This window comes from Miniopterus schreibersii (assembly GCF_964146895.1).
Source record: "Miniopterus schreibersii genome assembly, chromosome: 20".
Classification (NCBI taxonomy): domain Eukaryota; kingdom Metazoa; phylum Chordata; class Mammalia; order Chiroptera; family Miniopteridae; genus Miniopterus; species Miniopterus schreibersii.
The window spans coordinates 11,351,251-11,364,798 of NC_138122.1; the positions used below are offsets into that span (position 1 = coordinate 11,351,251).

Below are 13,548 nucleotides of genomic sequence, written 5' to 3' on the forward strand. Positions count from 1 at the left end.
GAAAGATGCTCAATGTCATTAGCCATCAGGGAAATGCAAATTAAAATCACAATGAGGTATCACTATGCACTTACAAGAATGGTTAAATAAAAAGTAGCGATCACACCAGATGCTGGCGAGGGACCAGACACTGGGTCACTCATGCACTTGCTGGCGGCACAGCCCCTCTGGAAAACAGCGTAACGGTTTCTAACAAAACTAGATAGATGTTTACCATACAGCCCAGAAACTGCACTCTTGGGCATTTATCCCAGAGATATAAAAATGTGTATTTACACAAAACCCTGAATGTGAATGTTCACAGGGGCCTTAGCTCTAATAGCCAAAAACTGGAAAAAAACTAAATATGCTTTGACAGGTGAATGAATGCAGAAATTGTGGTACATCCATATCGTGAACTAGCACTAGGCAACGAAAAGGAACAGGCTACTGATATACTCAATAACTTGGATGGATTTCAAGGAAATTGTGCTGAGAAAGCAAAACCAATCTCAAAAGATTATATACTATATGATCGATGCCATTTCCATAAAGTCCGTGAGATGATAAAATTATAGGGGTGGAGAACAAATTAGTGGTTGCAGGCGGTGGGGTGGGGGAGGGCGGGAGGAACTGCTCTGTATCTTGACTGCCATAGTGTGTGCATGAACCTACACACGTGATCAAGTTGCACTGAACCACACACACACACACACACACCCCTGATCAAATCTGGATAAGGCTGGTGGATTGTATCTTGTCTACTTCCTGGTTGTGAAATTGTTCTATAGACATTTGAGAAGGGAATCAGGACCTCTCTGTACTAGTCTTATGACTGCATGTGAATCTACAATTATATATATTTTTTAAAAAGTAAAAAAAAAAGGTGGGGCTTGTTGCCTTTTGAGAGCCACTTAGGTTGCCTACGTAATAAACAGGAGTCCCTGTTTAACCCTCCCCTCCCACTTCTGGCTGGTAGTTTATGCCCAGGGAACAGGGAAGGGACCCCCTCCCGGAGAATTCTGCCAGCCGCACCCCTCCCTGAGCTTCATTGGCATTTCAAGTGGGAACCGACTGAGGAGAGTCCCTGGGTTGGCATTTGGATTGCCTGATGCGCAGGGACTGTACTCAACTAATTAAGGGCCCTTGGAGTACTGAATTAGACTAAGTGTCACTCAAAGACAGAAACCAACAATTTCGTGTCTTCCCGCAGGGCTCAATCACAGGGCCTCGTCCTAAGGAAGTGCTCCCTCCATGGGGCTGAGACTAATGGAGCCTGTGCTGTCCCAGGGACAGAGGAGATCAGTGACTCAAGTATTGATTATTTGAACTAAAAACTGGAGTTAGATACTGAGTAAATATTTGCTCTTGCCTGAATTATCTACTTGACTTCGGCCATGAAGATCTTGTTTTATGTTTGTCAGAGTAATTAGCCCAGTATAAGGTGTTTGATAAATACTCATTGATTGATTGATAACAATACCCAAACATTTCTTATTCTTACTATGTCCCAGTCCCGGTGTCAGACCTATGGCACGCCTTGTCTTAGTCACTCACAACCACCTCCACAAATGGGTACGTTGTCACCCACACTTTATGGGTTGGAGAACATGAAGCCTGGAGATACTGTTTTACTTGCTTAAAGTCACACAGCTGGTAAGCGACAGAGCTGGGATGTGCTGCTTTGCCCTCAATATGGGCTCTCAGAATTTATGTAGAGGGAGAAAATGGCAGTGGAAAGGGTGCATGCTTTAGGGATAAAGTGGCTCAATGACAGGAATTAGAGATACCAGGAAAACAGAATAGCTTTGGGGACATTAAAATGATTTCCAGAACCCTCTCTGGCAACCTCCCCTCACTCAGTTGCTTTGATTTCTCCTCTAGCCCCAGGAGTCAGACTGCCCCTCCGATGCAGGTGTCTGCTCCCTCGGGTGGAAAAAGGGGGGGGACCATCAGGTGCCTTCGATTTCCTGACTCTTGGATCATCACCAGGACTCCTGCCCTCAAGTCATTGCCAGGGCTGGAAGGGGCACCGTAGGTGGTCTGACTGCCTTCTGGTGAGCAGAAGGACCAAATCTCCAGGACACATGTACCTTCTCCTCCGAGGCTCTCTCAGCGAGAACCTTGTCACAGCAGACCAGCTCTCTCCTCTCTCAATTTGCTGACTGAATTCTCCCAGGAACTGGACAAATTCTCTCCTGCCTTAGCAGAAAGTGCTCACTCAGCCTTCTGTGGGCACCAAGAACATCTAGTGCCTCTATCAACATAACCTCCCTTAATGCAATGCTATCCATTCAACATAAATGTTGTCTCACTGTGTGCCATGCACTGGATAAGGCATCTGACTTGAATAAATCGTCCAGTTAGCTCTGTCTTCTCCAGGGAAAAGAATCCTGCTTCCTTAAACCTCTCTTCTTTTTCCCTCTTCTCACTCGCTCCCTCCCTTCCTTCTTTCCTTCTTTCTTTTTGTTATAAGTACCGATTATTTAAAAAAAAAAAATCAGAAAATACAAATAAACAAAATAAAAAGCAAAATTACCCCAGAGAGCTTAGCTGAAGTGAAATAAGACACACCCTGCGATTAACCCAGATCTGGGGCGTGGTGCTCAAAGTGGGCCCACCTTTGGTCTGATAAAGCGCAGTTGAAGGATTACTTTTTTATGGAATAAGAGAGTTGGTTTAAAGATTTAAGAAGGGCGAGTACATCATAACGGTATTCCGAGGCAATGAATATGTAGGCCCTACTCAATATTAAAGGATGGGCAATGCCGTCAACATGGGGGGCTGCCGGGCAGAGCCGGAGCCCGTGGGGGGCACTGTCAGGCAGCCTGGGTTCGAGTCCACCTCCTGCTTAGAAACTGGGTGATGTCGGGCCAGTTGCGTGACTTCTCTGGGCCTCAGTCTCCTCGTCTGTGAAATGGAGACACAATCATCCCTAACACAAGATTTGATACGGGCGGAGGGAAATAACGTGAAAGTGCTTTATGAACCACAGGGAACCAAGCTCATGTACGCTTTTCCCTCTTTTAATGATTTCTAAGATCTTGTTGGCTTTTATGTTGCTGTTCCACATTCAGCTGGTGGAAAAATAATCACTCCCAGTTTTTCTTCTATATTTATGGTTTGTAAATCATCCTCTGTCCTATGAGTTTGCAATTTGGGGTTTTTGCCTCTAAATCAGAATAAAACTCTGATTTATTAAGCTATTTTTTCTAAATGATCAATGTCATAGAAAAAGTTATTCCAAATTTTCTAGAGCAATAACAATTCCATTTAATTTAATATCATCATCAAATGTGATAAATGTGTCCTTAATTCCTTCCCCCAAGTTTGGCTTCATCTTTCAGCTTTCCTCCCTCCCTTCTCTTTCACAATAGAAGTACCCTTCAAAGAAGGAAAACAAGCAGCAACCTTATCTTTCGGTCTCATGCGACGGTGCCCCGGCCCCACAGGTCCCAGGACAGAACACGGGACCAGACGGGGCTCCTTGTTTTCTATGAAGTCACACGGCTGATATTCTGAACTGATCATTTCCTGCCTATGTATTCCCGACAAGCGTTTTAACTTTCTGTCAAATTCAGGGCGATGATAATGCCTGCACCGCAGAGTCATTGTGAAAATGGAGCTAGATAATGTATGTAAATGTTCTGGGCACAGAGTAGCTATTTGATAAATGTCAATTCTTTAGGCCAATGCGCCCCTCCCGCGACCCAGTTCCTTCTACAAAGTGGCCTCTCTTTGTAGGATCGTGGCCTCTTCGCTTGATAGTAATAAATCTTGCCTTTCAAAACAATTATACTCAGAGCACTTTACAAGTTGCGAGATGCTTTTCTCTCCATTATCTCATTTGCGCCTCCTGACCACGGGACACATCTCCCGGGAGAGGAGACGGGACTGAGGGGCGAGGGCCCCTGCGAAACTGCGCCCCCCCCCTCCTGTGAGGGGGAAGCTGGAGCCAGCCCCCTCCCTCTCGGAGGAAGGGTTTCTAAACACCCTGCTAGATGCTGCCCGGGGGTCAGCAGGGCAGCCGAAGCTAAAGTCTAATCAGGAATTTTTCCAGACCCGACCGCTCCGCCCGACCAGTTGCAAGTGTAAGGTCGCTGGAACAAGAAACAGGGCTTGGAAGGAAGATGAAGCCCAGGGGCTGGGGGCTGCCGGATGGTGGGGGGAGGGAGTGAACACTTTCTGGAAGCCATCATGCGTGACAAGTGTTTAACTTGTTTAAGTCAATAACAGAGCACTTCTCCCCAGATGTCCTCAATTCGGAGAAGTGGTGTGGTGCAGAGGAAAGAGGGGCTTTGGAGTCACACCCGCGTGGTGCAAATGCCAGCTCTGTAACTTATTGGCTTTGGGGTCTTGGGCCTTGAGCTCCTCCTCCGTAAACTGTGGATGGGCTGTAGCGAGAACCAAACAGCAGAGCAGGTGCTCGAGAACAACGGGTTTTGGAGGCTGAGTCCCAGGTCTTCCACCTGCTGAGAGGCCCTGGCCAGTTTACATAGTCTCTGCACTTTACTTTCCTCCTCCGTAAAATGGGACAATAGGAATGACTCCCTCGGACTCGGACTGGGCATTGAATGAGAGGTGGCCAGAAAGGAACTAAAACGAAGACCTGGCACATAGAAAGAACTAAGAACAGATTAGCTACAGGGCAGCGTAGCTGTGTGACTCTCTCCCCTGCTGCGTGCTAGCTGTGAGATCTTGAGCTAGCGATGTCACCTCGAGTTTCAATCTCCTCATCTTAAAATGGGAGTAATAGTAATAATACCTGCCTCATGGGTTTAAAAATAGGATTAAATAAGAAATTATATGTAAAGTGTTTAGAAGAGCACCTGGTGCCTAGTAGTGCCCTATAAATGTTCACTGTTGCTAGTTTAGATGATTATTTCCTTTCCCTTTCTTGGTGTCTGCAGGACTTTCTGCTCCTATCTGGGCGAAGGGAGTTTGCACTGGAGGCAGAAGTGAGTGACCGAGGGGGGCTGGCCGAGGCCTCTGGGGCCCGGAACTCTGCCTGGCTCCTCTCCACAGCCCGGGCCTCTGGCCCTGCCTCCTCAGCGTGGGCCCAGGGGCCTGTGGGGCCCCGTTCTGGAGCTGGCTTTGCGGTCAGGCAGCCATAATCTGTCCCTTGAGCCACACCAGAGTCTCATTAAAACGTGCCCCATAAATGTTAAAAAATTTACACATAAAAAAATTCCATGCATGAAACTGAAACCGTAGGTTTTACAGCCTCGGTTTGAAATCTTGCATAATATATAAAACCTGGGCCCTGCACCGGGGGCCTGTAAATCAGATTTTATAAAACAAAAAGCTTTTACCTTTCAAAGGGGTTTGGGGAACTTGCAAATTTTACAAACTTTACCAACTGCCAGTCAGAGGCTGTTGGACCCAAGCAGGGGGTCGGCAGGCCAGGTAAGAACAAGGCCTGGTGAGCACAGGGTGGGCATGGGGATTGGAGTGGAGAGTAGCTCAGCCAGCCAGGGGTGTTCCAGCCCAGCCCCCAGCAGTTGGAAAGGGGAGGTAGAGAGGGTCGGAGTGTGGGGACCGGGGGAGAGATGGTGGGGGTATCCTTAGAAAGGAGGACTTTATTGCCCGGGGAGAAGAGAGGTGGGTGATGGGCTGGAGGGAGCAGCATATTAGGAGCCAGCAGACCTGGTCTGGTCCTGAAGTAATTTCCCTTCTCTGGCCTGCGCTGTCCCCGTCTGTAAATGGACTTGCTTCTCTGCAGCTGTTTCCCGGAACGCGCAGTGGGAGCGGCTGGCTAACCGGGAAGGGAAGTCCCCTCAGAAACTGCAGTCTGGGAACCTCTGATGTTTGGGCAGCTCTAGGAGGGCGCAGTCAGCCGTTCCCATGGGAACTTGTCTGGGAGACTTGTCTGGGAGCAGGGGAAGGTGCGACATGCAAAGTGCTTAGGGCGGGGGCAGCTGGAGGGGGGGGGATTCATGCCCAGCGGTGGGCTTGGTGGGGCCAGGCAGAAAGTGGGATCGGAGCTCGAGATCCCAGGGTGGGACAAAGTTTTGGGGACCCCAGTGTCCTCCTGACAATTTCACCTGTGAAAGTCAATATTCAAGGGCAGAAGAAAGCCACCCTGACACACACATATATATAAAATAAATCTCTCAATTATCTCAGCTCATTTGCTTGGGGTCTCTCATTTTATGTCCCTGCTCCGCTGCGCAGTATATCTGTCCGGATAAAGAGTTACAGTCCGTTGGGCTACGTGTGCGGGGTTGTAAAAAATACAGATGCCAGATTAACTGGCTGTGGCACTCGGCAGCTGATTGAGCTGATAATGACGCGATCTGACCTTTTTCTAATTTCTAATTATGTGCATCTCGGCTGTGCTGGCTACATGATTCTTGTTCTAATGATGGCTCCTGTGGCTGGCCTCTTCACCCCCCCTCGCGACACAGGACGGCAGGGGGGGCGATGAAGGGCACTGCTTGGCCCCCCAGGTAAAGTTTCGGGGCCAGGTGGTGAGCTGGGAGGCTAGAATGCCTTGCCCCAGCGATACTGCATTTGAGATTAACCTTCTGGATGATATGCGTTCTTAAAGGCCATTTAGTTCCACAAGCCACCTCACTGATGTTTTTATTACAGTCACTGGAGATAGGTGTGTTAGATCTACAGGTGAGGAAACCAAGCTTCAAAGGAGTGAAGTCATCAAAGTCAGGCAGGCGGTAAACAGGGAAGCCAGCCTCGGGTGTCTCATCTCTAAATGTCCCTCCAGCTTCCCCATTAAAGCAATTGACCAATTGCCAAAGGGAACACTCTGTAAAGTATATGATTGTCTAATCACTATGCTGTACACCTGAAACTAACACAAAATAATAGTGAATGTAAACTGTAATTGAAAAAAATTTAAAAATCATTAAAAAAATAAAATAAAATAATTGACCAATCTACCAGTCCTGACTGTGGCTAACTCATCTGGGTGGATCAGGTCCACATGAGTGGATGGGATGTCCAAGGGCTGCCCCACCAGCCTGACCACTCACAGCCCTGTTATCTGGGAGCTAGGAGTGCCAGAGGGCTGGGGCCGCTGGGGCCGCTGCTACAATATCCACTTCCCCAGGGCAGGCTTGGCACACAGCAAACACTTAACCAAGGTTTGTTGGGCTGAATCGAGAAGTCTGAGTATTTGCGTGAACAGACCCTGAGAGACGCAGGTAGTGTTGGCAAGGGGAGAGCACAGAGCTGGGCACTTTTGGGCATTTTCCAGGCTGTACAGAACAAGAAGCTGTAGTGATGATCTGATGACAAGCTAGGTTTGACAGCCTCATCTACTGTGTCCCCCTAATTGGGCAAGACAGCTGCTGGCCTCCTTCTCAACACCATTGTGTCTCCAGGTCTTTCTAGCTGCTCATGTGCTTAAATACCCCCGTCCCCTCCTCCACACTGCGGCGCATCAGCCTGGCAGAGTTACCAACACTCCAGGACTCCAGCCCCCAGAACCGCTGCCCCAGGCATTCTGGGTGCCAAGACCCTCCTCTCCTGTCCGCACTGCAGGAGGCTGGGTAGGGGACGATGGTGCCGCAGTGGGCAGAGACCAGAGAAGGGGAGAGCTTAGGCAGCAAAACCTGTGCCTGCAGCCCTTGGTGTAGGGAACTTAGAAATGGCTCTCAGCTGCTAGAAGGGCGTCCAGTGCCTACCCACAGAGGGCACAGAACACTTTTGGTTGAATGAATGAAAGGATCATTTATAGGGCGTTTGGAGGAAGACCCGAGCCAGGGTGGGGTCCAGAGGGTTTTTACCAGATTGTCCAGTTCTGGGTCATCGCTGAAGAAGGGTTTGTGCTCCTGCTCCTGCTGGTGGACAAAGTTCTCGATGTCCACGTCAAAGCTGGCGGAGGTGATGCACTCGGAGCCCTGGGTGGCCTGTTCACATTTCTCAAACAGCAGCGTCAGGAGCGGGAAAAGAGGGTGCCTGTGGGGACAGCAAAAGCTCACAATGCGCACAAAGACCTGCTGCTGGCTGGGCTCAGATGCCACCAGGGTCCCTTCCCCACACTCCCAACACTTCTCCTCTCAAGGCCCGACTCCCAAGTCCCCATGGTCAGCCGCGATGGCAGCGTCTCACGTCCTGGTGGGGAAGGTCCAGCCTCCCGTTCCTGGGGCCTCAGATGGTTTGTATTCCTCCCCACCGGCGCCTAACTTTTCTCTTTGGTAAGATAAGCTGCATGGACATTTGATGAGCGTGAGGGTGTAACCCTTCAGAGAAGTAGGTGTCCATTCTGGTTCAAGGTCAACCCAGGAAGGAAACGTGGGAGGTGAACAGACAAGTCCCGGACGTGCACACTAGCGGCTGGTCGAACCCCTCCTTGGCTGTCTGAAGCCAGCCGAGGGAGCACCGGTGTCTGTGAGTCATACGGGGGGGAAGGGGGTTGAGCCTGAATTCTGGTCACATGTGGTGGGCAGGAGTCTCCACCTGTCCTGCATCTGTTAGCTGACTCAGTTCAGGTGGGACACCCAGTTACAGGAATATCGCCTCCCTGCACTTTCCTACCATCACACACCTAACATATCCGTAAGAAATCACCATTTGCATCGGTTTTCATTCATGGTCTTCCTCCCAGACTGTTCCTGTCCTAATGGTCATTGTATCCTTAGGGCCTTGCCCTGCATGCCCCTAGCCGGCGCTTGATGTTCAGTGACCGACAGTGAATTAGGGGATGAAGGGTCTGGGCGTGAGCAGGGGTGGCGTGTGATGCGGGCTGGGATGTTATGTGAACTGAAGGGCTTACCTGACCGGCTCTGTGGGTCTTGGCTGAGACGTCCCCTACTCCGGGAAGCTCCCTCACCCTGTGCTGATGGCTCCCTGAGTTCTTTGCTTTATCACCTGCCTTCCTCACTAGAATGTGAGCCACATGAGGGCAGGATGCAAGCCCACCTGATTCACCACTGTCTGCTCGGAGTCTAGCAGAGGTACATGGATCTCAGTAAGCATTTGTAGACTGCATATATGTTATATGTGTGTGCCTGTGTGCATATATAAGTGCGTATCACTCTTACTTCTCTGCAGCATCTGTGAATTGCTATGTTTTAACACCCAGCATATGTGCATGGGTTTGCACGGGATGTTGACACTGGATCCTGGAGCTCCCTTCCCTCCCATGGTGGTCTCGAAAAAGTATCAGCACATCCCCCTCTGGTTTCTTTTCTCAGTCCCCTGGGACCACGAAATCTAGCTCTTCCTTTTTGGTTAAGCTCTGTTTGCTGGTACAGGGGGAAGCATGTGTGTTGGGCCTGGTGTCCAGGCCTCTGAAAAGTAGGATGCTCTGGCCAGCATTGCCCAGTAAAGTTTCTGCAACGATGGACATGTTCTACAATGTCTGCTGTCCGACATGGCAGCCACTAACCAGTAGAGGCCATTGGACATTTAAAGTATGACTGTTGCCCTGGCCAGATGGCTCAGTTGGTTGGAGAGTCATCCCCAACACCAAAAGGGTGCGGGTTTGATTCCAGGTCAGGGCACATACCTAGGCTGAGGGTTAGATCTGAGGCTGGGGCGTGTCCGGGAGGAAACTGATTGACGTTTCTCTCTCACATCCATGTTTCTCTCTTCCTCTCCCTTCCTTTCTCTCTAAAAATCAATAAACACATATCCTAGGGTGGGGATTAAAAAATATATGACTCTTGTGCCTAGGACACTGAGTTTTTGACTTTATTTAATTTTAACCAATGTTAATTGAAATAGCGACATGTGGCTAGTAGCTACCATACTGGAAAGCACAACAAGACTTGAAAAAGAAATTAGACAGTGCTTTCCCCCCGCGAGGAGAACTGAACACTCAGCCTCCACAGAGTTTGCAGGTAGGTGGGGACCCAATGAGCCTGCCCCATCCTGGGGTTGTAATAATTCTAGGCAAAGAGACAGAGGTGCTTGGCCCATCCACACTCAAACCCACATATGCTAGTTATTCTACTGAGGCTCAGGGGCCATGGGGATGAGGGGAGATAGTCCTACTTCAGGTGAGCTGCTTGGCTCAGCAGAGCCTGTCCTGGACACTGTCTCCCCAACCCTTGTTTTGGGAGCTGATGCATTAGCAGGTGGGCCCCAAGGCTGCCAGCTGGGTTTTCATCTGGAGGGAAAAAAGGGTCAATATCTGAGGGTGGCCCATCTGCAGCCCCAAATCTCTAGAAGATCTATTCCGCTTTCCCCAGGAAGCTGACGGGGAAAACAGCGGGCTCTCTGAGCCATCCGGCTGAAGACAAAGGGAAGCCAGGTGAAGGGGTTAAACTCCAGTGTAAGTCTTCATTTGCAGCCACTAATGCCGCAGCATATTATGGTCTAATCTAGCCTGATCCCAGTTTAATGCGAGACTCTCCTGGCCCTGAGCGGAATACCAAAGAAAGCCTCGGCGGCTGCAATTTAAGCAGAGCCTGCAGTGGCTTAGCTGAGGGACACGAAAGGCAAATTCCAGGCGGTGTTATGAATTATTGCGCCTGATGAACCTTCCTACTCTCAACAGATGCCTGCTGCCATTTAAACAGCCACTAGATCAATTAGGAATGAAAGGCACAAATCGACTCTGTACAAGGGCACTAAATTACCAGGAACTAATAATCCGCAGCTCGTGCCAGGTGGCGGGGTGCACCCCCGCCAGCCACTGCTCGCTCCCTTCTAGCTCACTGCAGGGAGGGTGGGCAGCTGCTGAAGGAAGGGGGGCGATCTGTGTGCACAGGCACGTGTGTGCACCTGTCCACGAGCGCCAGTGTGAGTGTTGTGCGAGTGTGCTGCCCCGTGTGTTTTTATTGTGTGTGCACACAGTGTTGCACCTACACGGCAGGCATGCATGCGGGCGGAATGTTTGAAGTTGGGGTGCGGGTTTTGTTTACTGTGAGTAGAAGGTGCATGTGCCCTCTATTGCGGGCAGTGCGTATGCATGTGCCGTGTGTTGTCTGCATGTGATCTGCGGGGATTGAGTGTTCTGCGTACATATAGCACGGGTTGTGTGTGGGATGGGGAAAGAGGATCTGCTGGTGACTGTGTCCCTCACATAGTAGCACTAGAGAAGGGGTGGGGACAGGAGGGTGTCCTTGCCTCTGAGGGAAGGAGAGTGGTCAGGGAGGGCCTCTCTGAGGAGGTGGCATTTAAAGTAAGCCTTGAATGACGAGGAGGCGGTCATGCAAAAATCAGAGGGAGAGGCATTCCAGGCAGGAGAAAAAGCAAAGTACTTGAGATAGAAGTGAGCTTGGCTGGTTTCTGGAACAAAAACCCAGACGAGTGTGGCTGGAGCAAGGTAGGCAGGAGGGGCATGGAGGGAAGCGAGGCTGAAGAGGTGAGCAGCAGTCAGACCATGGGTCTCAGGCAGAGCTGGGTCTTGGAGGGGTGTGCTGCAGGTGGAGTGGGTGGAGGCATTGTCTCGTACCCTGGGCCGAGCACGGGTTTTTTTATAAACCTCTCATTTCCAGGTGTCAGATCTCCCCAGAATGTGTGTGTGTGTGTGTGGCATATCTGGGGGTGTTTTCTGGGGCTTCTGCTGTTTCTCAGAAGAAGGAAACATGCTTTCCATCCCCACCCTCCCAATTAACCAAGGCCCATGGAGCACAGAGCAGGCTTCCTGGGTGCTGGCGTGGCTCCCTCTCGCCAGCCCCTCCCCACCTGAGCCAAACTCCCAGCGCCCAAGTCCTCTTTCTCATACCCCACCCTCTCTGGGTTCCTTGCTCTGGTTCAAGATACCCAGACCCCTGGATCTCTGAGCCCAGGAGTTCAGATGGCATCAGAGCTTAGCTGTTTAGCTTTTTCATATGGACCACAACCAGGGGCAGTGGGGCTGCCTGTGGCTCCCATGCTCTATCCACCTGGGTCCCTCTATTAATCCAGACTCTAACCTGCTACCTCCAGTGTAGAGACGCTGAGACACTCTGCAGCACCCTGTGAGAAACAGGCTCAGTTTCCCAACGACTCAGTCGGGTTTGTGGGCTGTTCCTAGCCCAGTTGCCAGCTCCTTCCCCAGCTGCCCAGCCTACAGCAGCCAAAGGTTGACTAGTATTCCTAAGCTACCCTCCAACATCACCACCTAAGGCTGGAGATGAGGGTGGCAATGGCAGCCCCATGCAGGCTTGGGGAGGCGCGGGGTGGGGTGAATGGGTAGGGACCCTAAGAGCTGGAGGGGGGGTGTCTTAGTCACCAGGGACATGAATGTCCCTGTGTGTGCCAGGCGTGGGATGGGAAGAGGGTTTCCAGTTAGGCATGGGATATAGGCCTCCCCTGAACTTCAGTTTGTCCAATTAAATGGGTTTTATGGAGTCCCCGTTGTCACTGTCCAGATATCTCCCATTGAGGATCAATCCCCCTCAGAGGCTAGAAGCAGGAATGTGAAAACTTGGTCCCAGGGCCCAGAAGATGCTGAACAAGATGTGAAGGGTGGCTGTTCAACTTTATTTCCGCGGGACATCTGACCTCCGCAGGAGCTCACCTTCTCTCGCTGATCTCCCCCCTCCTCCCCCCTGTCGCCTCCACCTGACTGCCCCCTCCACCCCAATCTCTCTTAAGCCGTTCAAAATTTGGAGGAAATAAATCTCACTGCACCAATTCAGGGAGAGTTTGAGCTTCGTCAGTGCAGAACAAATAAAAGGAGTGAACGGGTGTGACATTTTACTGCAGAAGAGAGGTCGTTTCCAGCCACTAATAAAAAGGATTTGACACAGACTAATAAAGAGAAATGAATTTCTCTAATGGCCTAATTTAGCACACTCAGCACTGTGCCTGGGCGCTGGGAGGGAGGCAGGCAGGAGCAGGGAGCCGCGCGGCTCCAGGAGGGGCAAGAAGAGATGATCTCGAATAGCATTTTATGTTTTATTTTTTATTTTCCAAGTCCCCACCCCCACCCCACCCTCATCACCTCTCCCCAGGAGCATCTGAACCAAAATCAAGTTGAAGATACACAGTTCCTGTTAACAATCCAGAGAAACAGGGCCCTCTCCGCAGAACCGCACTCGTGCGCTGGCTTCAGAAGTGATTAAACCAGATAAGTTGATTTCTACAGGGGTTTAAGCCATCGCTTGGTTTAATTACTTCTGACATTTCTGCCGTTGTGTTTTTTACGTCCCCCAAATTCGCTGGCCTGCAATGCCCGGTTTGGGGCCAGGATGTGTAGGAGCAGCTCCGAACACTCTGGACCCAGACTGGGCAGGATTTGGGCTGGAGCCCCTTGTGGAGGTGACTGTCACCCTCTCTATAGCAGCAGATAGGCTGAAACCTTTGGGAAAGCCCCAGTCTTTCTTCAGCGCAAAGTGATCAGTCTACACACACACACACACACACACACACACACACACACTCCTGGTAAGGCTTCTGACCTGCTGAGGCTTCTGAGAGCATCCGTGAGCATGCGCGCTTCAGCACAGATCATACAGCCTTCCCCACCTTGTGACAGATGTTCTTAACATAAACTGGCTCAGTAGGTTTCCCTAACGTTTTCAAAGACCTCCTGGGATGGAAACCACAACTTCCTGGTAATTCTTATACTCATCTGACTCTAAGTTCCCTGGTAAGGCCGAAGCTCATTTCCTTTTGTTAAAAGGACTCAAGGAAAGACGAGAGGACCCTTTTCTGCTTCCCTTCCTTCCT

The 13,548-nt window shown here is 50.4% G+C and overlaps 1 protein-coding gene across 3 annotated transcripts in view; it reads right to left on the reverse strand.

Annotated features, from left to right (window-relative positions):
• The window catches only part of PKNOX2 (PBX/knotted 1 homeobox 2), a 257,258-nt gene that overhangs the window by 33,143 nt on the left and 210,567 nt on the right, over positions 1 to 13,548 (reverse strand). For all 3 annotated transcript variants that reach the window (XM_081123538.1, XM_081123539.1, XM_081123537.1), the window contains exon 5: positions 7,728 to 7,899. In XM_081123538.1, coding sequence (XP_080979664.1) covers positions 7,728 to 7,899 — 172 coding nt within the window. The remainder of the gene's footprint in view (positions 1 to 7,727; positions 7,900 to 13,548) is intronic.